The sequence below is a fragment of the Erinaceus europaeus genome, chromosome 12 (assembly GCF_950295315.1).
Source record: "Erinaceus europaeus chromosome 12, mEriEur2.1, whole genome shotgun sequence".
NCBI classification, from domain to species: domain Eukaryota; kingdom Metazoa; phylum Chordata; class Mammalia; order Eulipotyphla; family Erinaceidae; genus Erinaceus; species Erinaceus europaeus.
The window spans coordinates 50,182,773-50,209,716 of record NC_080173.1 but is presented as its reverse complement, the minus strand read 5'-3'; the positions used below and the strand labels follow the sequence as shown (position 1 = coordinate 50,209,716).

The window sequence follows — 26,944 nt, the reverse complement described above, 5'->3', positions numbered from 1 at the left end:
GGGGGGGGCGGGCGTTAGTGTCTGCCCCGTGCTCGATTCTGAGAACAGGTCTGCAGCTGAGCTAAATATGGCAGAGCTATCAGGTAAACCCCAGGCACTTGGGGGTGGGGGTGGGGGTAGAAAAGTAGGAGCAGAGAGCTGTGAATAGGGCATCTGTCTGTGCCCCTTCTGTCCCTGGCAGAATTCTGCACAGTCCTGACCTCTGTGTCCAGCCCCTGGCACTGGGCAGTGCCCAGCAGGCCAGCTGGCACCCAGCATTGCTTTAAATGATCTCATGGAGAAGAGGGTGGGAACTAGCGCCCTGGTTGTGTACAGGGTGTGACAGGGTTAGTGACCCTGAAGCTGACTTACCTCTCAGTCCTTAATCCAGACAGAGCCCAACCTTGGCTGGGGTCAGGTGCTCCACTCTCTCTGCCCAGGGAGTCTGGACATGGGGGCAGGGTTGGGGGGGGGGGTCAGGTTCCTGTTTGACCCCTGCAGCTGTTGCAGTGACTCATGTCCCAGTGTCCCAACCTGGTCATTAGGCCTAAAGAAACACTTTCTCCTTGGGACAAAGGGAGGGGCTGGCACAGAGGAGTCTGGGGGCCTATACAGGAGCTGCAGGGATCTGACTTAGAGGGACTTCCCCTGCAGGAAGATCATGGAGCAGGCCCCACAAAATCCATCTTCCATTTGGTGGCTAGGAGAGGTCTCCCATCCAAGTACTAGCCAGGTCTGACCCTGCTTAGCTTATGAGATCGGGTGTGTTCAGGGTGGTATGGCCATACACAGGAGAGAAAAATCTAGGCATCTTTACAGCCAAGCGGATCTGTAGGCCTGGTTCCCCCAGAACAGGATGGATTGTGAACTGGGAGAAGAGGTCAGAGACCCAGGACCAGAGGGACTCCAAAGACCTTGGCTCCACAGCTAGGATGTGTACTGACCAGTCCCTTCAGCGTTCGTGCCCCTCGACGCAGGCGCTTAGAAAATCCAGAGCGTTCCCCCCAGCAGCCCCTGGTGAGTGACTGGGAGCCCACGGGGTGGCCTAGCTCTAAAGTGCATTAGCCCTGAACACCTCACTTGAGGCCTCCCCTATCACACTGCCATCAGATCAGACAGGAGGGACCGGAGGCCTGTTCTGGGGCCCCAGGGCAGCTGTTCTGAGGCCAGAACAGACTGTCCTTTCTAGAGCAGGGTTAGAGGACAGGGGTGGGATAGGAAAGGAGGAAACAGACCTGGAGGATAGAGGGGCGGAGAAGAGTTGGCCTGCCCTTACTAGGGAAAGTGGGTGGACATTGGAAAGGGTCCAGGAGGAAGGGGAGCATAGTGGGACTGGGTCCTTGGAGGAAGGGACCTGAGGAAAGGGATAACTTGAGTTATGGCAGAAGAGGAGCATTGGGGTGTTGAACAAAAGAGCAACGGGAGAAAGCTGAACTGGGGTGGGGGGTTTAGGAACTGGGGATAAGAAGCTGGGGTGACAGCTGGAACAGGGCCTGCCAGGTGAGGAAGAGCTGCAGGAGCGAGCAGGGGCGGGGCCTGATGTTCCAGCGGCCACCCCCGCCCCAACACCCCTTGCAAGCGGGTGGACACTAACGGAGATGGATGGGGTGGGGAGACGCTGCAGCGCAGCCGCCCTGGGCAGCACATCGCTCACCACCCCCGCAGGAGGGGCATCCGGGCGGGGGTCTGGGTGCAGATAAAGGGGCCTCCAGGAGACTGAGGGACACGAAGCTCAGCAGCAGCATGAGCGGGGCAGACCAGAAGGACACTGCAGACATGGCCAGTCACTTGAACCCCAGCCTGGAGCCAGTGGCCTTGGCCTATCAGCGCTTTGAACCCCAGGCCTACCTCCGCAACAACTATAGCCCGCCACGGGGCGACCTGAGCCGCTTGGACGGGGTTGGGCCTTGGAAGCTTCGCTGCCTGGCACAGACCTTCGCCACAGGTGAGCGTGGGAAAGCCAGGGGAAACCGAGGCAGGCAGGGGACAATAAGTCAAAGGAGCTGAAGGGAGCTGTGTGGGGGAGAGAGCCAGATGGCGATTGAGACGCTGAGCTTAGCAGCCTTGAGGTGAGACTAGAGGACAGGAGTCAGGTCTCTGATGCTGGGGGGGGGGGGGGGAGTCGAGAATGCCCAGAATTGAGAGGGAGAATTGGGGAGGAGGGAAGGGAAAAGATGGAGAGAGGGGCAGAGGGCCAGGCAGTGGCACATCCAGTTAAGTGCACATAGTATGAAGCTCAAGGGCCCATGCAGGATTTGGGTTTGAGCCCCCAGCTCCCCACCTGAAGGAGAGATGCTTTCTCTCTCCCTTTCTATCTCCCCCTCCTCTCAGTTTCTTTCTGTCCTATCCAGTAAAATGAGAAAAATTGTCAGCCAGGAGCAATGGATTGGTAGTGCCAAGCCCCAACAACCTTGGGGGCAAAAAAAAAAAAAAGGGAGGGAGGGAGTTGGGCGGTAGCGCAGCGGGTTAAGCAGCACAGGTGGTGCAAAGCACAAGGACCGGCATGAGGATCCCGGTTTGAGCCCCGGCTCCCCACCTGCAGGGGAGTCACTTCACAGGTGGTAAAGCAGGTCTGCAGGTGTCTATCTTTCTCTCCCCCTCTCTATCTTCGTTCGCCTCCTCTCTCCATTTCTCTCTGCCCTATCTAACAGTGATGACATTAACAACAACAATATTTATAACAATGAAAACCAAAAAGGGCAACAAAAGGGGAAATAAATATTTTTTAAAAAATTAAAAAGGGCGGAGGCAGAGAGCTGAGAGGAGAGACAAGTGGGAAAGAGAAAGGGTTCACGCTTTCCCTGAGTGCTGGAGCTTCCTTAGTCTAACTCCAGGGTGAATTCTCTTTCCATGGAGATACACTGAGACTGAGGAAGGGAGAGGAGGGAGGGAGCGAGGGAGGGAGGGAGATGCCAAGGACGGCACCTGTACTTTCTCCCCACACCCAGGTGAAGTGTCAGGACGCACTCTCATTGATATTGGGTCAGGCCCCACCATCTACCAGCTGCTCAGCGCCTGTGCCCATTTCGAGGACATCACCATGACAGATTTCCTGGCGGTGAACCGCCAGGAGCTGGGGCTCTGGCTGCGGGAAGAGCCAGGGGCCTTTGACTGGAGCGCCTACAGCCAGCATGTCTGCCTCATCGAGGGCAAGGGGTAAGAGCTGAGGGTTGGAAGGAGGGCAGGGAGTTTCACAGGGAGCAGCAGGGAAAGGGGTGTGTGTGTGTGTGTGTGTGTGTGTGTGTGTGTGTGTGTGTGTGACAGAACTGAGCCTGCCTTCCACCCCATACAGTGAGTCCTGGCAGGAGAAGGAACGCCAGCTTCGAGCCAGGGTCAAGCGGGTTGTGCCCATCGACGTGCATCAGCCCCAGCCCCTGGGCACAGGGAGCCTGGTGCCCCTGCCTGCTGATGCCCTGGTCTCTGCCTTCTGCCTGGAGTCTGTGAGTCCCGACCTGGCCAGCTTCCAGAGGGCCCTAGACCACATCACCACGCTGCTGAGGCCGGGGGGTCACCTCCTGCTCATCGGGGGCTTGGAGGAATCCTGGTACCTGGCCGGGGAGGCCAGGCTGGTGGTGGTACCAGTGTGTGAGAGGGAAGTGAGGGAGGCCCTGGTGCGTAGTGGCTACGAGGTGCGGGACCTGCGCACCTACCTCATGCCCACCCACCAGCGCACAGGTGTGGATGATGTCAAAGGTGTCTTCTTTGCCTGGGCTCAAAAGGAGAGAGTGTAAGGGCCCAGACCCCCCAGTGTTAACGCATTTCATCCACCCAGACACCCTATATGATGTGGCACTTAATAGAGACAAATATGATGTGACACCTAATAAAGAGACAAATAAAGAGGTACATCTTTGTTTCTCTTTTTAACATTATTTATTTATTTTCCCTTTTGTTGCCCTTGTTGTAGTTGTTGTTAGATAGGACAGAGAGAAATGGAGAGAGGAGGGGAAGACAGAGGGGGAGAGAAAGACAGACACCTGCAGACCTGCTTCACTGCCTGTGAAGCGACTCCCCTGCAGGTGGGGAGCTGGGGGTTCGAACTGGGATCCTTAAGCTGGCCCTCGTGCTTTGTGCCACATGTGCTTAACCCGCTGCGCTACCGCCCAACTCCCACATCTGCTTCTGAGGGCTGAGAAGCTGGAGCTGGGTGGGTGGGAAGATAAGGGCCTAGAGATCTCTTATGTTGTGTGGGTGTAAGAGTCACCACCCTAAGTTTTTGCTTTTTTTGTTTGTTTGTTTCAGAAGCTTTCATGAGGGTTGATTTTTTTTCTCTGTCTCTTTCTCTCTCTCTTTCTTATTTTATTTGATAGGACAGAGAAATTGAGCAAGAGGATCAGGTGGTGGTGCACCTGGTTGAGCACTCATGTTACAGTACACAAGGACCCAGGTTTAAGCCCTGGTCCCCGCCTGCAGGGGGAAAGCTTCAGGAGTGGCTGCAGGTGTCTCTCTGTCTCTTTCCCCCTCTCTCTCTTTTTTTTTTAAAGCTTTTTTTAATATTTATTTATTCCCTTTTGTTGCCCTTGTTGTTTTATTGTTGTAGTTATTATTGTTGTTGTCGTTGTTGGATAGGATAGAGAGAAATGGAGAGAGGAGGGGAAGACAGAAAGGAGGAGAGAAAGACAGACACCTGCAGACCTCCTTCACCGCCTGGGAAGCGACTCCCCTGCAGGTGGGGAGCCGGGGTTCGAACCGGGATCCTTATGCCGGTCCTTGTGCTTTACGCCACCTGTGCTTAGCCCGTCCCTCTCTCTTTTTTAATAAATTATTTTTTAAAAAGTATTTTATTTTATTTTTGAGAGAGATGCAGAGAGAGAAAGATAGAAGAAACATCAGAGCACTGCTCAGCTCTGGCTTATTGTGGTGCAGGGGGTTGAACTTGGGACTTTAGAGCTGCAGGCATGAGAGTCTCTGCATAACCATTATGCCATCTACCCCTACCCTCTCTTTCCCTCTCTATCACCCTCTTCCCTCTTGATTTCTTACTGTCTCTATCCAATAAATAAAGATAATTTTAAAGAGAGAGAGATTGAGCAAGAAGGGAGAGGGAGAGAGACACCTGCAATAAACCCAGGGGTTTGAACCCAGTTTTGTGCATGATAATGTGTATACTACCACCTGGCCCATCTCATCTTTTGTCTTTCTTCCTTTCTCTCTTTCTGATTTGTTATTTAAGTAGAGGGAGAGGACAGGACATCACTCTAGCATATGTGACGCTGGGGCTTGAACTTGGGAGCTCAGACTGCAGGCCAAGTCTCTCCTAGGTGCCTGGATTTCAAGGGTAGATTTCTGTACCACTGCTTCTCACACTAAGAATACCATCATTAGGAGTCCTCATAGAGCATCTACGAGGTACCAGTCAGCTACCACATGTACTCAGTCCTCACACTCAGCAGCAGGCCTTTTACCCTGCTCAAAGGTGACGCTCAGAAAGATGAACACATCTTAATGGAACCTAGTTCCAGCCAGAAGGGAAGGGCGGAACCCTGTCTGCTGCCCCAGCCAGCTCAATCTCTTCTTTCCTTCCAGTGCATCCTGCTCACACAAGTGAGCAGAGCAAAGGTAGATGAGTTGAATATTGGTTTATTAAGAATGTCTCAGGCTGAGCAGCGGCTCACCTGGTTAAGAGCATGTATTACCATGTGCAAAGACTTGGGTTCAAGCCCTCTAGTCCCTACCAGCAGAGGGGCATGCTTCATGAGCCTGGGAGTGAAGCTAGTACTGCAGGCGCCTTTCTCTTTCTGTATCTCCCGCTCCCCTCTCAATTTCTCTCTGTCCTGTCACATATAACAGAAAGGAAAAGAAAAAGGAAAAAAAAGGCTGCCAAGAGCAGTGGATTTGTATTACTGGCACTGACCTCTAGGGAGAATCCTGGTGGCAATTAAAACATAAATAAAACAAAAATATAAAAGAATGTCCTGTGTGGCCCCAGAGTCAGTACAGTGACTATAGAACACTGAACTTGAAATCACGAGGACCTGAGTTCATTTACCCAGCATCACACATGCCAGAGTGATAGTCTAGTTTTCTTTAATATAAATAAATAAATAAGAATGCCCTTTGCTATCCTCCTACCTTAAAATAGTTCATAGTATCTAGAGAAACTAACACAAGGGCTGGGCAGTGGCACACCCTGCATATTACCATCTGCTAGGACCCAGGTTCAAGCCCCTGGTCCCTACCTGCATCGGGGAAGCTCCATGAGTGATGAAGCAGTGCTGTAGGTGTCTGTCTTTGTCTCTTCCTCTCGATCTCCTCTACCCCTCTCGGTTTCTCTATATCAAAGGAAGATAAGAAGGAGAAGGAGAATAATTGCTAGGAACTGTGGGTTTATTGTGTGGGCAGCTAGCCCCAGCAACAACTCTGGTGGCAATAAAAAAAAAGAAAAGGAAAGGAAGGCAGGAAGGGAGGGAGGAAAAGAAAAGAAAAAAGAAACACAGTAACACAGGCCACCTAAGTTCCCATAGTTGGAGTCCCAGCAGTAGGGCAGAGAGGAACCCTGAAGGTGGTGCAGTAGATAATGCACTGGGTTCCAAGTTCAGTCTCTGGCTTGCCATGTGCTAGAGCAGTACTGTGGTTCTCTCTCTCATAAATAAGTAGGTCTGGAAAGAGCAAGAATCCAGACACCCTTCTCTAGTCACAGAGCCTGTCTCTGAATGTGAAGTTTCTGGAGCTCTACATTCCATTCTGTGAGCAGAAATGTGCACAGACTGCAGGCAACTGGTGGGGTTGCCTTCACCAGGTGAAGTCATTGTGGGACCCTTGCTTCTGAGGAGGCCAGAAACTAGCCCCAGCCACAAGGCTTTCCCCTCTTCCCGGAAGTTGCCCCAACCCCTCCTAAGGCCAGGCCGTGACCAAGGGACCTAACAGTGGGGAGGCTGACCATGCTTAGGGAAAGGGACTGAGAAGCCAGCTAGGGCCCAGAGGATCCTTATTTTCCTTCTTTGCTTCTTGAAGGTGTTGATGGTGATGTTAGTTGTGTGGGTGCCCTGTGAGGTTTGCAAATGGGATGCAGTGCATATATACATGTGTGGCTTAGATGCCTGTAATCCCAGCCAGATATATATTTTTAATTTTTTATTATTTATTTATTCCCTTTTGTTGCCCTTGTTGTTTTACTGTTGTAGTTATGATTGTTGTTGTTATTGATGTCATTGTTGTTGGATAGGACAGAGAGAAATAGAGAGAGGAGGGAAAGACAGAGGGGGGAGAGAAAGTTAGACACCTGCAGACCTGCTTCACCACCTGTGAAGTGACTCCCCTGCAGGTGGGGAGCTGGGGGCTCGAACGGGGATCCTTACGCCGGTCCTTGCGATTAACCTGCTGTGCTACTGCCCGACTCCCCCCAGCCAGATCTTGGGGATAAATCCATTGTCTTTAAGAGGCTGGCTTGGAAGTTTGTGTAAAACAAGAGCTCCACAGATAGCTTTAAAAAAAAAAAGATTTATTTCATTCAAGACAGAGACAATTTCATACAAGGAAGAGAGAGAAGCCAGAGCACCACCCCATTACATGTGGCATTGGATTGGACCGGGAGCCGCAGGTGTGCAGTTCCTGTGCTCTACCAGCTGAGCCATTTCTTAGAGGAGTCCCATAAATAGCTGTTGATGGTGAGTCAGATCCCCCCACCCCCTACACACATATAAACGCACTTGGCTCTAACCTCCACCCACTGTGCTACATACTCACCTGCACTCACACTCAGTCTACGTACATTCCTGTCACCTATGCCAATCCACCTGTCCCCAACACATTCTTCAAAACCACTCACCCCCTCCCTCCTCTGCACATTGCATAGGCTGGCACTCACACACCCCAGATTCATATCCCCAAGTCCCTCACCTTCACTCAGCATAGTTCACTCCTTTACACATGCATGTGCGGGCCCCAACCAGAGCAGCAACACACGGGCCAATGGGATTCCTGTCCCAGGCTCTCTGGCCTCGAAGGGGAGTGTGACAAAACCTCTTGGGGTCCTGGTTGGGGCAGCGGTCCTAATGAGACATGTCTGCAACCCAGCAGCTGGGCCCTCAAGGTCCTATAGGGGAGACCTGCCTTGACATGCAAGCAGCCAAAGAACAAGTAACTAGTGACACCTAGTGGTGCCCTGGGGAAGGGCAGTGGGGAGTGTGACAGTGACCCAGTATATCCCCAAAGGTGTGTGTGCTACCTGGCCTCCCTGTCAGACAAAGGGCTCTGGGAGCCAAGCAGGCAGGGAAGGGCTATGTGGAGGAATCTGAGCAGGAGACAAGGCAGCTCTAGCTGGTGGAGCCGAGAAGACAGTCCTGCCCCAGTTCGGTTCCAGGAACAGGGGTGAGGTTGGCCATTCTATAGCCCCAGATGCTGGCAGGCCAGGACCAAACAGGCCCCAAGACCTGTTAGAGTCATGTAGGGGTGAACAAGGGGATGAGCAGTTCAAATGACTGGTCCTATACCTTCACATCCAAGTTTAAGACGCAAAGGGAAAAAAGCCATCTCAAAGATCAAGAGCAGGCCAGGCACCAGTAGGGAGGGTCTGGACCCCCACTGGGGTGGAGCCACTTCCAGGCCTTCAGTCCAGCTTGAACTTGGCCTCTGACTCCTCCAGCAGGTATAGGCTGTCATCTTTCAGAAAGCTGTGGGTAGAGAGGTGTCCACTGAGGCCTGGCTTTGAGAGCACCTCTGGGGAACGGGGTGGGGTGGGTGCAGACCGGCAAATCAGGACGTAAGGGTGTGTGGGGGGAGACCAGTGCATGACCCCCCTGTCCCCCCTGAGAATAGGCAAGGAAGGCCGCACAGATGGTGAACACCAGGCAGGGAGGAGCACTCACCTGAAAAAGAGGATGTGGACGGGGATGGTGCTGATATGCCAGATGGCATGGGCATCCAAGACCCAGAAGAGTGGCGGGAAGTCGAGCAGCTCCAGCAGGGACAGCCCCTGCAGCAGCAGCACCACCGCCGCACACTTGTGCACGTGAGGCAGCGCCCGCTGGCTCCAGCACCAGGCCAGCCACCACACCACATTGACCAGACCTGGGCGCCATTGGGGGCGGGGACAGGCTCGCTCTGTCCACCTCCCTCTCCCTGCTGAGGCTTCCCAATCACCACCATGCTCTTTGGCTCTTTGACCCCAGACCTTCAGGCTCTCCTATCACCCTCCTTTCCCTCCCACTCCAATCCCTTCCCTCTGCCCCCACTCTAAGGGACTCACTAGAACAGCCTTCTCAGGGAACAGTGCCACCCTGACCCCCACTCTGAGCCAGCAGCTCAGCTCTGCTGTCATCTCACCGATCATCACGTTGGCCGCCAGGTTGTAGCCATAGTCAAAGTGGACGAGGCTCAGGTAGGAGACGTGAGCGGTCAGCATGAGCAGCAGGAGGGCCCTGAAGGCACTGACCACAGCCGGGCGCTGCAGACCCACGGTCCTGCCCAACACCCAGAGCTGCTCAGATGGAGGTGGCCCCACCCCAAAGAGCAGCATCCCCCCACAATAGCAGCAGATGGTTGGGCACCCCTCTCCTGCTCCCACAGCAACTGGGCAGGCCACCCACCCCCAGGAGGCATGAAAAAGAGCCAGAGCCCCCAGCCCCATCCAGGACAGCGCAGAGGATGTATGTGCGCATGCACTGTGGGACCAATGAGGAAGGCCCTGGGGGCAGCACCCTTGGAGGAGAGCTGGTGAGCTCTTTCTACCTCCCCCACCACACTGGCTTTGGCCCTGCAGCCGCTCACCTGACACAGCACAGGTAGATTGAGTGCAGGATGACGGTAGAGGCACAGAAGTAGTCCATTTTCTGAGAGCAGGGAGAGCCAGATGAGGGACCCATGTCAGGAGGCAAGAGGTGAACAGGCTTTGTGGAGGGCAGAGTCCAGGGAGAAGCCAGCAGGGATGGGGGCAAGGAGGGGCAGCAGAGGCCTAGCTGGCATCTCACACCATAGTGCTAGGCCTGAGACCATGGTGGTCTCTGTCTTGTGCTCCAGAAATGAGTGGGCTGGCCCTTGCATTCACATATGACACAATGTTTGAAGAGTGCAGCGAGGACACTTTAGAGGCACAGGAGGCACTTTAGAGGCAAGATAGCTCACTTGGATAGTGTGCCTGCTGGGTCATGAATACAACCCAGGCTCAGGCTTGGCCCCTATTGCACTGAAAGAAGTTTTGTGCTGAAACAGTTGGCTTGGAGCTGTGAAGCCCTAATGATAACAAAACAATGGTAAGACAAGCAGTGGAGGTGGAGGGTGTCTACTGAAGATCAGAGTACACCTGTTCAAGAGCAGTCTGACCAGGGGGAGATGGCATAATGGTTATACAAAGAGACTCTCAGGCCTGAGGCTCTGAAGTCCCAGGTTCAATCCCCCACACCATCATAAGCCAGAGCTGAGCAGTGCTCTGGTAAAAAATAAATAAATAAATAAAAAGAGTAGTCAGGACATCACAGCTGTGGGTTCAAATCTGGGTTCCACCCCTTTATTGGTTGTGGAATCCTGGGGGCAACTTTTTTTGCCTTCTGAAGGTTCATCTCCCTCATCAATCAATCATCACACCCACCTCACACAGGGCAGACGAGGTTCAGAGCACTCAAGGGCTTAGAATGCCTAGCACAGGGGCTGGGAGATAGCACAGTGGTTTACACAACACTTTCATGCCTGAGACTCAGGAGTCCTGAGTTCAATCCCAGGCACCACCACAAGCCAGAGCTGAGCAGTGCTCTGGTCATAAAATAAGCAAAATAAAATAAAATAAAATAAAATGCCTTCTAACCCTCCAGAGCTCCCCTGACTGTTCCCAGCAGAAGAGCAAGCAGGAGGGACACTCACCTCAGTGAGGTCGGTGTCCCTGGTGTGGAAGACTGTGGACCAGAACCAAGCATTGAGGGAGACCTAGGGATGGAGGGGGCAGTGAGTGTGCCAGCCCCCAAATGCCAAAGACCCTTCCCCCCAGAACTCATTTTGGGAAGGGCTCTTGGGGACAGAGAAATACTTTCCACCTGTCTCTGGAGCCCACTGAATGACCCCCAAACCAGTGTCAGCTTCCTCAGACTCAACTTCCCAAACCCCCTGGGCCATGGCGGCAGCCCCCACAGGTTCTGGCAGAGCTGAGTTCCAAGGTTACTCAATCATTAAGACAACAGCTCCCAGGAATGGAGGTGCGGTGTGTGTGTGTATGTGTGTGTGTGTGTGTGTGTGTGTGTGGTGTGTGTGTGTGGGGGGGCCTGGCCTCCTCCTCTAACAAGTTGGTGATGACAGCCCTACCTGGCCTAGGAAGCCAGTGACCTCAGCCTCTGGGAGTGGGAATGAAGTGGGTGGGGTAGAAGGATTCCAGCCAGCTTGGGGTGTGCCCAAAGTAGGCAGGCAAAGCTGGGAGATCAAGCAGATACCACTAGGGCCAAATCGCTGGGGAGGAGCTGCAGGACCAAGCCCAGCTCCCTCCAGGCAGGCCGGCCCAACCCGCCAGACCAGCGGCTGCTGTTTTACAGTCCAGCTCAGAGCTCTAGGGGAAACCAAGCTGTGGGCTGGAGGGGCTGGGCTCAGGGGAACTTTGAGGGAACTTTTTTCTGGAAGTTAACAGTAAAGGAGAGTACAAATCATGCAAATGGACTCCAAATCTTGTAGGGCCGGTGTTGGGGCATTTTTCTCAGGGATTTCACATTACTGAAAGAAGAGTGGGCTGGCATGGAGATATACACACTGTGTGGTCCTGGAGATGGGATAAAGCATTGGACTCTCAAGCATGAGGTCCTGAGTTTAATCCCTGGCAGCACATGTACGAGTGATGTCTGGTTCTTTCTCTCTCTCTCCTCCTATCTTTCTCATTAATAAATAAAGGGGGTTGGGCAGTAGTGCAGTGGGTTAAGCGCACGTGACGCCAAGTGCAAGGACCGGCGTAAGGATCCTGGTTCGAGCCCCCAGCTCCCCACCTGCAGGGGAGTCACTTCACAGGCGGTGAAGCAGGTCTGCAGGTGTCTATCTTTCTCTCCCCCTCTCTGTCTTTCCCTCCTCTCTCCATTTCTCTCTGTCCTATCCAACAATGAACAATATCAACAACAACAATAATAACCACAACAAGGCTACAACAACAAGGGAAACAAAAGGGGGAAAAATGGCCTCCAGGAGCAGTGGATTCATGGTGCAGGCACTGAGCCCCAGCAATAACCCTGGAAACTAAATAAATAAATAAATAGATAGATAAATAAAATATTTTTTTAGGGGAGTTGGGTAGTAGCGCAGTGAGTTAAGCGCAGGTGACACAAAGTGCAAGGACCGGCGTAAGGATCCCAGTTCGAGCCCCCGGCTCCCCACCTGTAGGGGAGTCGCTTCACAGGTGGTGAAACAGGTCTGCAAGTGTTTGTCTTTCTCTCCCCCTCTCTGTCTTCCCCTCCTCTCTCCATTTCTCTCTGTCCTGTCCAACAACAACGACATCAATAATAACTACAACAATAAAACAACAAGGACAACAAAAGGGAATAAATAAATATAAAAAAATTTTAAAAGAGAGACATACACACTGCCACTTGTGCAGGCCTGGCAGGGGCAGAGGGAACAGGGTGAGAAGGCATGCTCCACCAAACACTACAGTAGGACAAACAGGAGACCATACAAGAGGTGAAGGTGGAGGCAGGGCTTTACTACAAAAGCCAGTGAGTCCAAGAAGTCCCTGAGGTTCAGGGAGCCTGGGGGAAGCCTGTCTGCCCTGTGTCCTAGGCTGTCTTGCTGCTTATGCTTCTCCTGCCTTGGGCAAAGGCTGGGTGCCCTTGTGGACTCAGGTTTCTCCTAGGACAAACCTGGGGCCAGGTTAAGTGATCCTTCGCCCCTCTTGACTCTGATGCTAGGTGGTTATTCTAGGCCATTCTTGGACACCACTCCCAGAGTCTGTTCAATGTGGTGCTAGGAATCATGTGGGTCAAGTTCAGGGACATCTTTAGTGTGAGAAGGAGGTAGAGGGGAAGACAGCAGAGACTGGCAGCCAGCCAGCCCTCTCTGTCACCTACAACAGAAGGGGAGGTGACAAAAAGGACTGAGTTAAATGGTGGTTGGTCCAGAGAGGAGACTTCTTGATCTATTGTCCTCAGATTGCCTTGTACTTGTAGAGAGATATACACCCTGGACTCTGCACCCCTGAAAAGTCCCCTCTCCCTGGGGAGTGCCTCAATATGGTTCTGATCCTCTCCCTAGACTTGGGAAACAGTGTCATTAAGATTGCAGGCTTGGGGGGTTGGGCGGTAGTGCAGCGGGTTAAGCGCAGGTGGCGCAAAGCACAAAGACCAGTGTAAGAATCCAGTTCGAGCGAGCTCCCAGCTCCCCACCTGCAGGGGAGTCACTTCACAGGTGGCAAAGCAGGTCTGCAGGTGTCTGTCTTTCTCTCCCCCTCTCTGTCTTCCCTTCCTCTCTCCATTTCTCTCCGTCCTATCCAACAACGATGACATCAATAACAACAATAAGTACAACAACAAGAAAAAACAACAAGGGCATAAAAAAGGGAAAATAAGGGAGTCGGGCGGTAGCACAGTGGGTTAGGTGCACATGGTGCAAAGCGCAAGGACCGGTAAGGATCCTGGTTCAAGCCCCTGGCTCCCCACCTGCAGGGGAGCCGTTTCACAAGCTGTGAAGCAAGTCTGCAGGTGTCTTTCTCTCCCCCTCTGTCTTCTCCTCCTCTCTCCACTTCTCTGTCCTATCCAACAACGACATCAATAACTACAACAATAAAGCAACAAGGGCAACAAAAGGAGATAAATAAAAATAATAAAACATTTTAAATTAAAAAAGGAAAAATAAATATTAAGAAAGAATGCAGGTCTGATAATAAATAAGCTGATTGACTGGTTGATTAAAGAATGCAGGTCTAGACTTGGAAGATAGCATAGTGGTTATGCAAATGTCTCCCACGTCTGAGACTCTGAGGTCCCAGGTTCAGTCACCGGCACAACCATAAGCCAGAGCTGAACAGTGTTCTGGTAAAAAACAAAAACAGAAGCATAACAGTAAATAAAGCCTTTGATTCTGAAGCATAACATCCCGAGTTTGACCCCCAGCATTGCATGTACCAGGATAGTTCTCTGGTTCTCAGTCTTTCTCTTCTCCTATCTTATTAATACATACATACATACATACATACATACTTTTTTTTAATGCAGGCCCTAAGACCAGGCTTCCAGGGTTCAAATTATGACTCTATGCATCCAGGAGGTGGCGCAATGGATAAAGTATTAGACTCTCAAAGCCCGGCACTGCAGGTGCCAGAGTCATGCTCTGGCTATCTTCCTTTCCCCAAGAAATAAATAAATCTCTTGAAAAAAACAGTGACTATATTTTCTTTTTTTTTTTTTTTTAAGTTTTGTTTTTTTTTTTTTTTTAATTCCCTTTTGTTGCCCTTGTTGTTTTATTGTTGTAGTTATTATTGATGTCGTTGTTGTTGGATAGGACAGAGAGAAATGGAGAGAGGAGGGGAAGACAGAGAGGGGGAGAGAAAGACAGACACCTGCAGACCTGCTTCACCGCCTGTGAAGGGACCTGCCTGCAGGTGGGGAGCCGGGGGCTCGAACCGGGATCCTGACTCCGGTCCTTGAGCTTAGCGCCACCTGCGCTTAACCCGCTGCGCTACAGCCCGACTCCCATTGACTATATTTTCTATGGGTCATTGCCAAGTTATTTAGCTTTGTTATTCCACAGTTTTCCTATCTGTAAAATGGGAATAGTCATACTTTGGGTAGGACTTATGCGGATTTGTCTATTTTAGTGCGTATTTGTTTTCATGCGATGAAGAAACCTGGGGAGTTTGGGGCCCCAGGTGAGCAAGTCTTCAGTGGCCTCTCTAAGCCTGAGACACCACTTGAGTCACTCACTAAGGATGAACCTGATTCCTCTTGCTTTTATTAGAATCTTGGGGGTGGGGGACAGACTCTGGCAAAGAACAGATGGAATGTGGGAGGAGGGGAAAGCCCCCAAGACGACTCCTCAGCCCAAAGGGGGGGGGGGGGGCGAGAGGGCAACTGGTCAGTCAGACAGGCCAGAAGGTGATAGGCTGGCCCAGCAGACACCAAGAACTTCGAGTAAACACACAGGAGACGGGGAGGATAGGGACCCAGTACCAAGGAGGGTGGGAACGGACAGAGACCAAGAAGGCAGGGTGGAGGGAGGGCAGGAGGCTGTTGCAGTCAGTTGGAAAATAAGAAAACGGAGACAAAAATATCATAGCCGTGAAACTGGTTGCATGCCAAGTGAGCCAGATCTGTCAAGAATTCGACCCCAGTGCTAAGCCCCAGTGCTCAGGGTTGTCATTGACACCATGGCGGTGGGGACAAGTGGGTCTTTAAATAACTCGGTGTCTCAGAAGCAGTGTAGGCAGAATGTTAACTATGATGCCTGCTGCCATCCGGGCCCTCCCAGAGGTCACGGTATCTCACCCCCTGCCTCAGGCAGGGCAGGCCTGTTAGCTCACTTCTCAGGGAAAAGAGGTGGATGGAATGGGAAGAGGACAGCTTTCTCCACCATCAAAAATGACTGGTTCTACATCCAGAAAGGTGGCTCAGTGGGACAGCACCCAACACACATGTGTGAGGCCCTGGGTTTGATCCCTGACATCGTACAAAAGCAGCAAGGATAACTCTATGGAAAGTGGAGTGCTATTTTGCCCTCTCTCTCAAAATAGAAAAAAAAAAAAAAAAAAAAAAAGCTGGGCTGAGGAATTGGTTCAGTGGTAATGTGCATGTGTGAGACCCTGGGTTTCCTCTCTGGCACTGTACAGAGAGAGAGAGAGAGAGAGAGATGAGGGAGAGGGACAGAGGGGCTGATTTCTTGCCATTTTCTGCTCCATTAACATCTGTCTGCCAGCTAGGAAGTTCTTCCTGCAGCCTAACCATCACTCTGCTGCAGCCTCGACCTGTGTCTCCTCATCACTGCCTTGCAGAGGTGGCTCGCACTCAGTCCTCACCACACAGTCATCTTGCAGAGGTGGTCTGGGTTCTCCTGTTACCCTCACCTTCTCACCTCTGCCCTTCAGAAACTTTCCTTACTGGATGAAGGGGCAGAGAACTGGTTTGGCCTCCTAGCTTTGGCACAGAGTAAGGGTCCAGCTCCATGAAGTCAAAGGTCTGTGACATAGGAGGCAGGCTTTCCCCAAAGCCTGCCCATGGCCCAGCCCAAGCCCAGGCCAAAATGCCAGGGCAACAGTTGTCCTGTTGTGCCAAAACTTCATGAGCCTTGCTGGGGGGAAAGGGTCTCCTCCTTTCCCAGAGAAAAGAACTGAGCTCTCTCAGATCTGACCTGGAGCAGGTGAGGGCCCTTTCTGCCTCACCCCAACAGAAAGCAGGTGCCACTCTCTCACCAAAAGACCCAGCCCAGGACAAGGTCCACTGCCACACCCTCCATTCAGTTCAGTATCTTTCCCTCCTGCTTGCTAGGGCCCTTTCTCTCTCTTTCTCTCTCTCTCTCTCTCTCTCTCTCTCTCTCTCTGTCTCTCAAACACACACACACACACACACACACACACACACACACACACACACACACACACAGACTATAGCTCAAGTATAAAGTCCAATCTAGAACATTAAAGTCAATGTGGGCACTAAGACAATTTCATAGAATTGGTGGTATAAGGGGATCCCAAGTCCCAGAACATCAAGTCCTGTAGGGGCCTTAAGACAGCCCTTAAATATCTGTCCTCTCCCAATCCAGCATCCCCTGCATTGTCTCACCAGCAAGAAAGTTGAGTAGCAGATGCCAATAGGATGAAAGACCACAGTGGTCAAGATGAATTGTGTGGTTTGGGGAATAGCTCAAATGGTTGAGCATCAGCCTTGTATTACTGAGATTCCTGGTTTGATCCCCAGCACCCCATATGCCACATATACACAGTGGATTTGACACCTCTCTCTCACTCATAAAATTCTCTCTCAAATGTGATTTTTAAAAAGAAATTAAACACAAGGGCAACAAAATGGGAAAAATGACCTCCAGGAGCAGTGGGTTCATAGTGCAGGCACCAAGCCCCAGTGGTAACCTTGGAGGCAAAAAAAAAAAAAAAAAAGAAAGAAAGAAAGAAAGAAAGAAAAAGAAATAAAGAAATCAAACAAATAAATCATAAACCAAAAGCAAAGATGAGTGGTGAAGTGACCATGGTACTGGTCCATGTCTTGAAGACAAAAGATAAAGCGCTCTGAGGTCCCTCAGGCCTGCCGGCCTCCTCAGAGATGCAGAGTTGTACCAGAGCTCAGGGAGCACTGCCACATGGTCTCTCTAGCAGAGGAGGGGCACAGGGACAATGGGTGCGGGTGTGCTGACCATGTCCCTGGAAGAACCCCAAGGGAAAGAAGACAGGTGTACCCTCCTTCATTTCTCTGCCCCTCCTGCTTTCTTGGCCAAGTCCCCTTATCCACAAGAGGTATAATCAGAAAGTGGTGGCTCTGTCTCACTCATGTCTGTGCCAGGGTGTGCTGATGCCAGCTCCGCGTCTCCACAAGTATCCCTGTTCCTCCACCCGGCACTCAAGGCCCTCTCTGCTCCCCTTCACACAGCCACACCGGGCTGGATGCTGGTTCTCTAACCAGTCACTCTGTGAAGCTCAGAACTCACTCTGGATACTCTGATGGAGCATACAGTAGGTTAGCTTCTCCGGGGATGGTCTGACACCAGGCCAAGACAAGGCCAGACTGGCTGCCACTGTCTCCAGGCCTGGGCTGGGGCTGAGATTGCTCTGAGGCTCCTACAGAGGTCTGTGAAAAGGCCCACGGTCCCAGGATGTTCCCATCTGTATTTATAAATCATCCATTGAGCCTGTCAGTAGCTCCTTCCTTCAGGACAGAGAACCTGGTCTGGGAGCCTATTAGAAAAGTAAGACCTGAGGATGGGGTGGGGGGGGGATAGATAGCATACTGGTTATGCAAAGAGACTCTCATGCCTGAGGCTCCAAAGTCCCAGGTTCAATCCCCGCCCCCACCATAATCCAGAGCTGAGCATGGTTCTGGTAGAATAAAAAGAGAGAGAGAGAAAGAAAAGTAAGACCTAAGTCACACTTCTCTTTTTCTTTTCTTTTCTTTTTTTCTTTTGCCTCCAGGGTTATTGCTGGGGCTCGAATCCACTGCTCCTGGGGGCTACTTTTTCTTTCCCCTTTTGTTGCCCTTGTTGTTTCATCGTTGTTGTGGTTATTATTATTGTTGTTGTTATTGATGTCATTGTTGGATAGGACAGAGAGATGAGAGGAAGACAGAGAGGGGGAGAGAAAGATAGACACCTGCAGACCTGCTTCACCACTTGCAAAGCGACTCCCCTGCAGGCGGGGAGTCGGGGGCTTGAACCAGGATCCTTATGCTGGTCCTTGCACTTCGTGCCATGTGAGCTTAACCCGCTGTGCTACCGCCTGACTCCCCACACTTTTCTTGTTTTCTCCCTTGACTGCTCACTGTACAGCAGCAAGTTAAAACCCTAGAAAACAAAGAGGGTGGGCTAGGTAGGTGGGCATCCTGTTGGGAATCTACGTACTCCTCCTTCCTAGATGTGAATGGAGGACAGGAATTCTGAGAGGATACCTACCCAGGCAAAGGCCATGCAGGTGGGGTACATAGGGGAGGATGCTGGCACAGAGGTACGATAGCGCCAGAGCATCGTCAAGCTGGCCAGGCCATTGAGGAAAGAGGCCACAGCAGAAGCTGGCTCTTGGAAAAACAGGAACCGGGAGAAGGGCCACTGGAAAAAAAAAAAAAAAAAGCACAGGGAGTGGGTGCTGTGAGGCATGTAAGACCCAACTGGGCCAACCCAGCTCTTCTTAACATCAAGTCCTCAGCTGGCTCCTCAGCTCGGAATCTTGGCCACAGCTCAGGTTTAGTCCTCCTTTTACTGAGGTCCCCTCCAGTCCCTGGTTGAGGACCACAACTTGTATTATAATTGTCCACTACTCACAGGGCTTCAAGACTGGTCTCTGAGAAGACTATGTGGGCCAGTGTGGAAACACCATGGACTTGAAATCTAGAGGACACAGGTCCTCATCTCCCCCCAGCTCAGCTGACTGTAACATACTGGGAAGAATGATCTTTGGCAACCTCACCAGGCTAGAAGAAGATGTTGGGTCAAAAGGCAGTTGTAAATTGTGCCTTGCCGGGAAATTTGAGGGGTTATTACACAGGAGCTATTATTATCCAGGTTCCTAGTGGAGAAGGCACAAAGATTATGCCATAGTAGACCATGAAATGCATCATTATAGCAAGGTAAGCATTCAAGCACCCCAGCACCACTCTCTCAGGACACTTCAAAGCCCTCTAGACCCTGCTATTCTAAGTCCGGAAACAGGATATATTGGGCTCATCTAATTCTGTGATATATATGAAATAATATTATAATAATTAAATATCTATATTTAATTAGTTTTGTCCTCAGTGGGGCTTCACCGCTCCTTGAGTGCACTGGAGGATGGACTTGAACCTGGGTCCTGTGCTTGACAAAGCAAGCAAACTTACCAAGTGAGCTATCTTGCTGGCTCAAACCAGTATATCTTGAAAAGAACAGGTACCTGCTCCAAACACACATTTAGCACCCTACATTTTTGACTGCCTTGGATATTGTGATCCAAACTAGAGGGGTGTCATCTTCTTCCCAATACACTACTATCCTGTACCAACCTTCCAACTCACCTTGCCATGAAACTGAGGCACTTTATGACCTTCCTGGAGGTAGAGGCCAACGGTGAACCACATACATTCATACTTACAGTCATCTCGACAGGTCCAACCTGGAACAGATAAATATGGCCTGGTGAACTCCCCAGCATAGGGAGGCATGGAGAGAGCCTGAATGGAATTAAAACTCAAATGCAGACCATGAAGGTCTGCAGGTAAAAAAGAATGCACAGATATCTCAAAAGTCTAGCTTTTTGCACTGGAGTGGTAGCTCATTGGGCAGAGCATGTGCTTGACATGGGAACACCACAAGGGAAGGTGCTATGGCATCAGGGGAAGCTCCTGTGCTTTAGTGTCTTTTCTTCTGTCTCTGTTTACATCTGAATGTGAAAATCTGTCTGAAGGCCAGGGTAGATAGCACAGTGGTTATGAAAAAGACTTGCATGCTAGATGGGGGTATATAGCATAATGGTTATGCAAAGAGACTCCATAATGGTTATGCAAAGAGACTCCCATGCCTGAGGTTCCAAAGCCCAAGTTCAATCCCCCAACCACCATAAGCCAGAGCTGAGCAGTGCTCTGGTTTAAAAAAAAAAAAAAAAAATTGCATGCCTGGGGCTCCACAGTCCCCAATATAATCCCAGGCACCACCATAAACAGACCTAAGTAGTGCTCTGGTTTGAGAAAACAAAACAAAAAACAAACAAAAAACCCTGTAGTGGTGAAATTGCACATGTGTAGGGACTATGCTTTAAAAAAAAAAAGATAGATAGAAAAAAAGAAAGGGGGAGTCCGGTGGTGGCGCAGCGGGTTAAGCGCATGTGGCGCTAAGCACAAGGACAGGTGTAAGGATCCCGGTTCGAGCCCCCGGCTCCCCACCTGCAGGGGAGTCACTTCACGGGTGGTGAAGCAGGTCTGCAGGTGTCTATCTTTCTCTCCCCTCTCTCTCTGTCTTCCCCTCCTCTCTCCATTTCTCTCTGTCCTATTCACCAACAACGACATCAATAACAACAATAAAAAAAAAAGAAAAAGAAAAAAAGAAAGGGAAGGCTGGGCGGTGGTGCAGTAGGTTAAAGGCACATGGCGCGAAGCGCAAGGACCGGCATAAGGATCCTGGTTCAGAGCCCCCGGCTCCCCAGCTGCAGGGGATTCGCTTCACAGGCCGTGAAGCAGGTCTGCAGGTGTCTATCTTTCTCTCCCCCTCTCTGTCTTCCCCTCCTCTCTCCATTTCTCTCTGTCCTATCCAATAACAATGACAGTAATAGCAACACCAATAATAATAATAACAGCAACAACGATAAACAGCAAGGGCAACAAAAAGGGAAAAAATAGCCTCCAGGAACAGTGGATTCATAGTGCAGGCACCTAAGCCCCAGCAATAACCCTAAAGGAAAAAAAGAAAGAAAGAAAGAAAAAGAAAGAAAGAAACTAACCTCCCAATTGGATGTACACAGCATATTGGGACAGGGGGCTGGGAGGTGACATACTCACTTAAGTGCACATAGTATGAAGCACAAGGACCTACACAAGGATCCAGGTTTGAGCCTCTGCAAGGGGAACACTTCACGAGCAGTAAAACAGGTCTGCTGGTATCTATCTTTCTCTCTTCCTTTCTATCTCCCTCCTCCTATCTCAATTTCTCTTTGTCCTGTCAAATAAGATGTAAAAAATGGCCACTGGGAGCAGTGGATTCATAGTGCTAGCATTGAGCCCCAGTGCTAACCTTGGAGGCAAATAATTAATATATATGAAAGATGTGTTTTAAGGGGTAGAGATATACAGTGAGAAATAGTGGGGGCTGGGTGGTGGCACATGTTGCAATGCACAAGGACCTGGGTTCAAGTCCCTGGTCCTCACTTGCAGGGGGAAAGCTTCATGAGTGGTGACACAGGGCTACAGGTGTCTCTCCGTCTCTCTTCCTCTCTATCTCCCCATTCCTTCTTGATTTCTGTCTCTGTCCAGTAAATAGAAAAATTTTTTTTAATTTTAAAAAGAAAATCTTAAAAAAAAGAAAGAAAGAAAGAAAGAAAGATAATAGCTACACTTCTTTTACTCAAGAATGAGGAACTTGACCTCAGTGTACATTATGGTGGGAAACACTGCAACAAGGTAAGTCAAGTCGGGGCCACAGATCCTCTATGATGTAAGATTCATCTATGGGAACCTGCATTTTTTTTTCCCTCCAGGGTTATTGCTGGGCTCGGTGCCTGCACCATGAATCCACCGCTCCTGGAGGCCATTTTCCCCCTTTTTGTTGCCCTTGTTGTTGTAGCCTCGTTGTGGTTATTATTATTGCCATTGTTGATGTTGTTCGTTGTTGGATAGGACAGAGAGAAATGGAGAGAGGAGGGGAAGACAGAGGGAGAGAAAGACAGACACCTGCAGACCTGCTTCACCGCCTGTGAAGCGACTCCCCTGCAGGTGGGGAGCCGGGGGCTCGAACCAGGATCCTTACGCCGGTCCCTGCACTTTGCGCCACATGCGCTTAACCCACTGCGCCACCGCCCGACCCCTTTCTTTCTTTTTTAAATTTTTATGTATTTATTTATTTTCCCCTTTTGTTGCCCTTGTTGTCTAACATTGTTGTGGTTATTGATGTCATTGTTGTTGGATAGGACAGAGATAAACAGAGAGAGGAAGGGCAGACAGAGAGGGGGAGAGAAAGATAGACACCTGCAGACCTGCTTCACCGCTTGTGAAGTGACTTCCCTGCAGGTGGGGAGCTGGGGGCTCGAACCGTGATCCTTACGCCGGTCACTGCGCTTTGCACAACGTGCGTTTAACCTGCTGTGCCACCGCCCGATTCCCAGGAACCTGCATTTCTGAGGGCCTTTCCTTGAACACAAGAGCTGTTCTCACTCACCAGACAGGTGCCCTTGTAGGCTTATCTGCCTCCTTTGGAAATAATGCCCAAATAGTTGGATCCAAATTGTCTTTCCTACTTTATTTCTCATTAGTCCTTTTCTTTTTTTAAATATTTATTTATTCCCTTTTTGTTGTCCTTGTTGTCTTATTGTTGTTGTTATTGATGTCGTCGTTGTTGGATAGGACAGAGAGAAATGGAGAGAGGAGGGGAAGACAGAGAGGGGGAGAGAAAGAGCGACACCGCAGACAGGCTTCACCGCCTGTGAAGCGACTCCCCTGCAGGTGGGGAGCCGGGGGCTCGAACCGGGATCCTTACGCCGGTCCTTGAGCTTTGCGCCACCTGCGCTTAACCGGCTGCGCTATGGCCCGCCTCCCTCATTAGTCCTTTTCATTCACCCTGCTCCCTGAATAAATCAAGCTGCTGGATATGCCCTTATCTGCCCCATCTCTGTGTTCCTTTCTGGAATTTAAATGGAAAGTAAAGCGAACAGACTGCAATTCAAATGGGCCAGAATTGGAAACTTTTCCAGTCTGACTGTATGACTCCATACTCTATAACTTACAGTATGGCTGTAAGACACAGGTACTTCTCTGAGTTTCCCCGTCTATAAAATCAAGTTCAGAGTGGTCAGGGAAGTGGTGCAGTGGTAAAGCTTTGACTCTCAAGCATGAGGTCCCGAGTTCGATCCCCGGCAACACATGTGCAGAGTGATGTCTGGTTCTTTCTCTCTTCTCCTATCTTTCTCATAAATAAATTTAAAAAAAAATCGAATTCAGAGACATTTCTGCAAAGGGTTGTTGTAAAAGTTAACTATCTATTGTGACATATGACACAGTAGGTGTCCTCTATAGCTACAGATAAAATTTTATTGTGTCCCTTTGGAAATCCTCCCTTCACAGAACTGTTGCCACCCCCTCAACATCTGAAATGACTTCCTTCCCTACAATCTCTTATTGCTTAATATAAAGGCCCTTTAAGGCTGAAATCATCTTCTACCTTGCACTTGAGAAGACAAATGTCCCCGTGGGAACTGTGAGTCCCCAGAGGGCTGGTCCAGGTCTGTTTTCAGAGTCATTCCAGGGCTCTGTACCCAGTAACTATAAACAAATGCCCATGTGACTGAATACATAGAAAAGAAAAGAAAAGAAAACAAAAAGCTTCTGGGAAAATCAGCCTGGCTGATGAGGCTTTCCTCACCTTGTAGCTCCATGCACTTATATAAGGACTCTGTGTTGCATGCAGCCCTGAGCTGGCGCAGAGGATAAAGGCGGGGCTCTCAAGCACGGGGTCCCTGAGCCAATCCCTGGCTTCGCATGTACCAGAGAGATGCTCTGGTTCTCTTTCTCTCTCATTAATAAAAAAAAAAAAAAAAAAAGATTTTTTCCCCCCTCTCTTTCAAAAAGGGGCCAGGGTCTGGCAGCCAGGAAACTAACTCTCAAAGGCCTCAGAGGGGGCTGGGGGCGCGTGAGGGGCGTGGCCAAGATAAAAGGGCGTGTCCAGAAGAGGGGTGGGGCTTACCTGTTAGACTCATGTAGATTGGCTGGTGGGAACGGAAGTGTTTCAGTGCGACGCCGGAGCAGTTCCGCTGTTCGCACCCGCGCACGCAGTCGCGGTACACCGGCTCTCGGTCGCCCTGGGAGCCGCTTGCTAGCGCGGCTGCCCCAGCCAGCAGAACTAAGTGTGCAATCCGACCCGCCATCACTTCACGTTGGCACTCCGCCAGCGGAGTTTAGGAGGCTCTACTTCCGGGCTAACCGGAAGTACCGTATGTGCTTGAGCGTCCTCTCCCCTGACGTCTAGCCAGTTTAAAATAAAAGTTCCCGGAGTTAAGCACAGGTGGCGCAAATCGCTAGGACTGGTGTAATCCCGGTTCGAGCCCCCGACTCTCCACCTGCAGTGGAGTCGCTTCACTCCCTCTCTCTGTCTCCCCCTCCTCTCTCCATTTCTCTCTGTCCTATCCAACAACAATGACATCAATAATAACTACAGTAATAAAACAAGGGCAACAAAAGGGAATAAATTTAAAAAAAAAGTTTTCGGATTTTTTTGCGGCTGCCTGTCGCCCCCCTTTTTTTAACTGTTTATTTGAGGCGACTGGGGTTGAGGGGAGAGGTGTATTTTGTGAATTAGGGAACAAAACGAAGAGGGCTTTGAGCAAAATCCAACAAGGGCAACAAAAGGGGAAAGATAGCCTTCAGGAGCAGTGGATTTGTAGTGCCGGCACTGAGCCCCAGCAATAACCCTGGAGGCAAAAAATTGGGAGCTGGGGCGCCAGGCACCTGGTTGATTGCACACAGTGCAGTGCGCGAGGACCCAGTTCAAGCCCCTGGGCCCCCACTACAGGGTGGAAAGCTTCACCAGCGGTGAAGTGGGGCTGCAGGTGTCCCTGTCTCTTTTCCTCTCCCCCTCCCATCTCAGTTTCTCTCTGTCTCTAATAAATAAATAAATAAATGGCGGCTGGGGAAATGGCATCAACTAGTATGCAACTTAGGTTTTTAGTTCTAGTCCCAATACCACTTGTGTCAAAGTGGTGCTTTGGTTCCCCTCTCTCCCTCTCTTTCTCTCCCCCTCCCTCCTTCCCTCCCTTCCTCCCTCTCTCTTTCATCTCTCCTCTCTCTTTTCTGCCTCTTGTGAAACTTTCTCATGTAATAAATAAAAATAAATAAATCTTAAGAAAACAGGTGAACCCCACCAATGTGTCCTGGAGCTCCGATTCCCCAGAGACACACCCTACTAGGGAAAGAGAGAGGCAGACTGGGAGTATGGACCGACCAGTCAACGCCCATGTTCAGCGAGGAAGCAATTACAGAAGCCAGACCTTCCACCTTCTGCAACCCACAACGACCCTTGGCCCATGCTCCCAGAGGGATAAAGAATGGGAAAACTATCAGGGGAAGGGATGGGATATGGAGATCTGGTGGTGGGAATTGTGTGGAGTTGTACCCCTCATCCTATGGTTTTTGTCAGTGTTTCCTTTTATTATTATTATTATTTATTTTTATTTATGAGAAAGATAGGAGAGAGAAAGAACCAGACATCACTCTGGCACATTTGCTGTCGGGGATCAAACTCGGGACCTCATACTTGAGAGTCCAAAGCTTTACCACTGCGCCACCTCTGGGACCACAGTCTTTCCTTTTTTTTTTTTAATTTTATTTATTTATTCCCTTTTGTTGCCCTTGTTGTTTTATTGTTGTAGTTATTGTTGGTTTTGTTATTGATGTTGTTGTTGTTGGATAGGACAGAGAGAAATGGAGAGAGGAGGGGAAGACAGAGAGGGGGAGAGAAAGACAGACACCTGCAGACCTGCTTCACCTCTTGTGAAGCGACTCCGCTACAGGTGGGGAGCCGGGGGCTCGAACCAGGATCCTTATGCCGGTCCTTGCGCTTTGCACCACCTGCGCTTAACCCGCTACACTACCACCTGACTCCCAGTGTTTCCTTTTTATAAATAAAAATTATATTTAAAAAAAGGTGAAGTTTAGGATTAAAGAAAATGAAATCCTAATACAGCAAGGATTCTACCTTTGAGAGATCGTCAAGGTATAAAGAGAGTAATGTTAAAACTTTTAAGGATGGGGGTAATAATAAAAATAATAGCATAATGGTTATGCAAAGAAACTCTTGTGCCTGGGGGTCCGAAGTCCCAGGGTCAATCCCCTGCACCACAATAAGCCAGAGCTGTGCAGTGCTCTGGTATTTCTCTCTCTCTGCATCTCTCTCAAAAATAAAATAAATACGGAGAGAAGCGCAAGGACCGGCATGAAGATCTCGGTTCGAGCCCCCGGCTCCCCACCTGCAGGGAAGACGCTTCACAAGCGGTGAATCAGGTCTGCAGGTGTCTATCTTTCTCTCCCCCTCTCTTTCTTCCCCTCCCCTCTCCATTTCTCTCTGTCCTATCCAACAACAAGGACATCAATAACTACAGCAATTAAACAAGGGCAACAAAAGGGAATAAATAAATAAAATAGTTTTTAATTAAATAAATAAAATACTTAAAAAAACTTTCGGGGAGCTGGCGCAGCAGGTTAAGCACACATGGTGCAAAGTGCAAGGGCTAGCCTAAGGATCCCAGTTCGAACTCACAGCGCCCCACCTGCAGGGGGGGTCACATCACAGGTCACTTCGCTGCTTCAGTGGTGTAGCAGGTCTGCAGATTTCTTATCTTTCCTCCTCTCTGTTTTCCCCTCCTCTCTCGATTTCTCTCTTTCCCACCCAACAACAGCTATAACAACTACAACAAGGGCAACAAAATGGGAAAAAATGGCCTCCAGGAGCAGTGGATTCGTGGTACAGCCACTGAGCCCCAGCAATAACTCTGGAGGCAAAAAAAAAAAAAAAAAGGAAAAAGTTTTTTTTAATATAGATATGTATTTTATTGACAGTACTTCAAAAAATAATGCAGTAGTGTTGGTTAAGACATTATATAAATTTGGGACTTGGGCAGTAGCGCAGCGGGTTAAGCGCACGTGGCGCAAATCACAAGAACCTGCTTAAGGATCCCCGATGGAGCCCT

General features: G+C 50.2%; 2 protein-coding genes across 3 annotated transcripts; one reads left to right on the top strand and one right to left on the bottom strand.

Moving 5' to 3' along the window:
* Positions 1–90: 90 nt before the first annotated feature.
* On the top strand, positions 91–3,823 carry PNMT (phenylethanolamine N-methyltransferase). Its single transcript, XM_007530962.3, has 3 exons — positions 91–1,924; positions 2,928–3,135; positions 3,272–3,823. The coding sequence occupies exons 1-3, from the start codon at positions 1,582–1,584 to the stop codon at positions 3,708–3,710; spliced, it is 990 nt and encodes a 329-aa protein (XP_007531024.2). The 5' UTR covers positions 91–1,581; the 3' UTR covers positions 3,711–3,823.
* Positions 3,824–7,399: 3,576 nt separating this feature from the next.
* PGAP3 (post-GPI attachment to proteins phospholipase 3) lies at positions 7,400–24,161 on the bottom strand. Of its 2 annotated transcripts, XM_007530948.3 has the most exons (8): positions 23,947–24,159; positions 19,578–19,675; positions 18,484–18,636; positions 10,774–10,836; positions 9,688–9,749; positions 9,244–9,380; positions 8,787–8,988; positions 7,400–8,591 (listed from the first exon to the last, which is right to left on the bottom strand). In XM_007530948.3, the coding sequence occupies exons 1-8, from the start codon at positions 24,125–24,127 to the stop codon at positions 8,528–8,530; spliced, it is 960 nt and encodes a 319-aa protein (XP_007531010.1). In that variant the 5' UTR covers positions 24,128–24,159; the 3' UTR covers positions 7,400–8,527. The 2 variants fall into 2 exon arrangements, with proteins under 2 accessions (XP_007531010.1, XP_016047093.1); XM_016191607.2 differs by lacking the exon at positions 18,484–18,636 and having other exon boundaries at positions 23,947–24,161.
* Between the last annotated feature and the right edge of the window lie 2,783 nt (positions 24,162–26,944).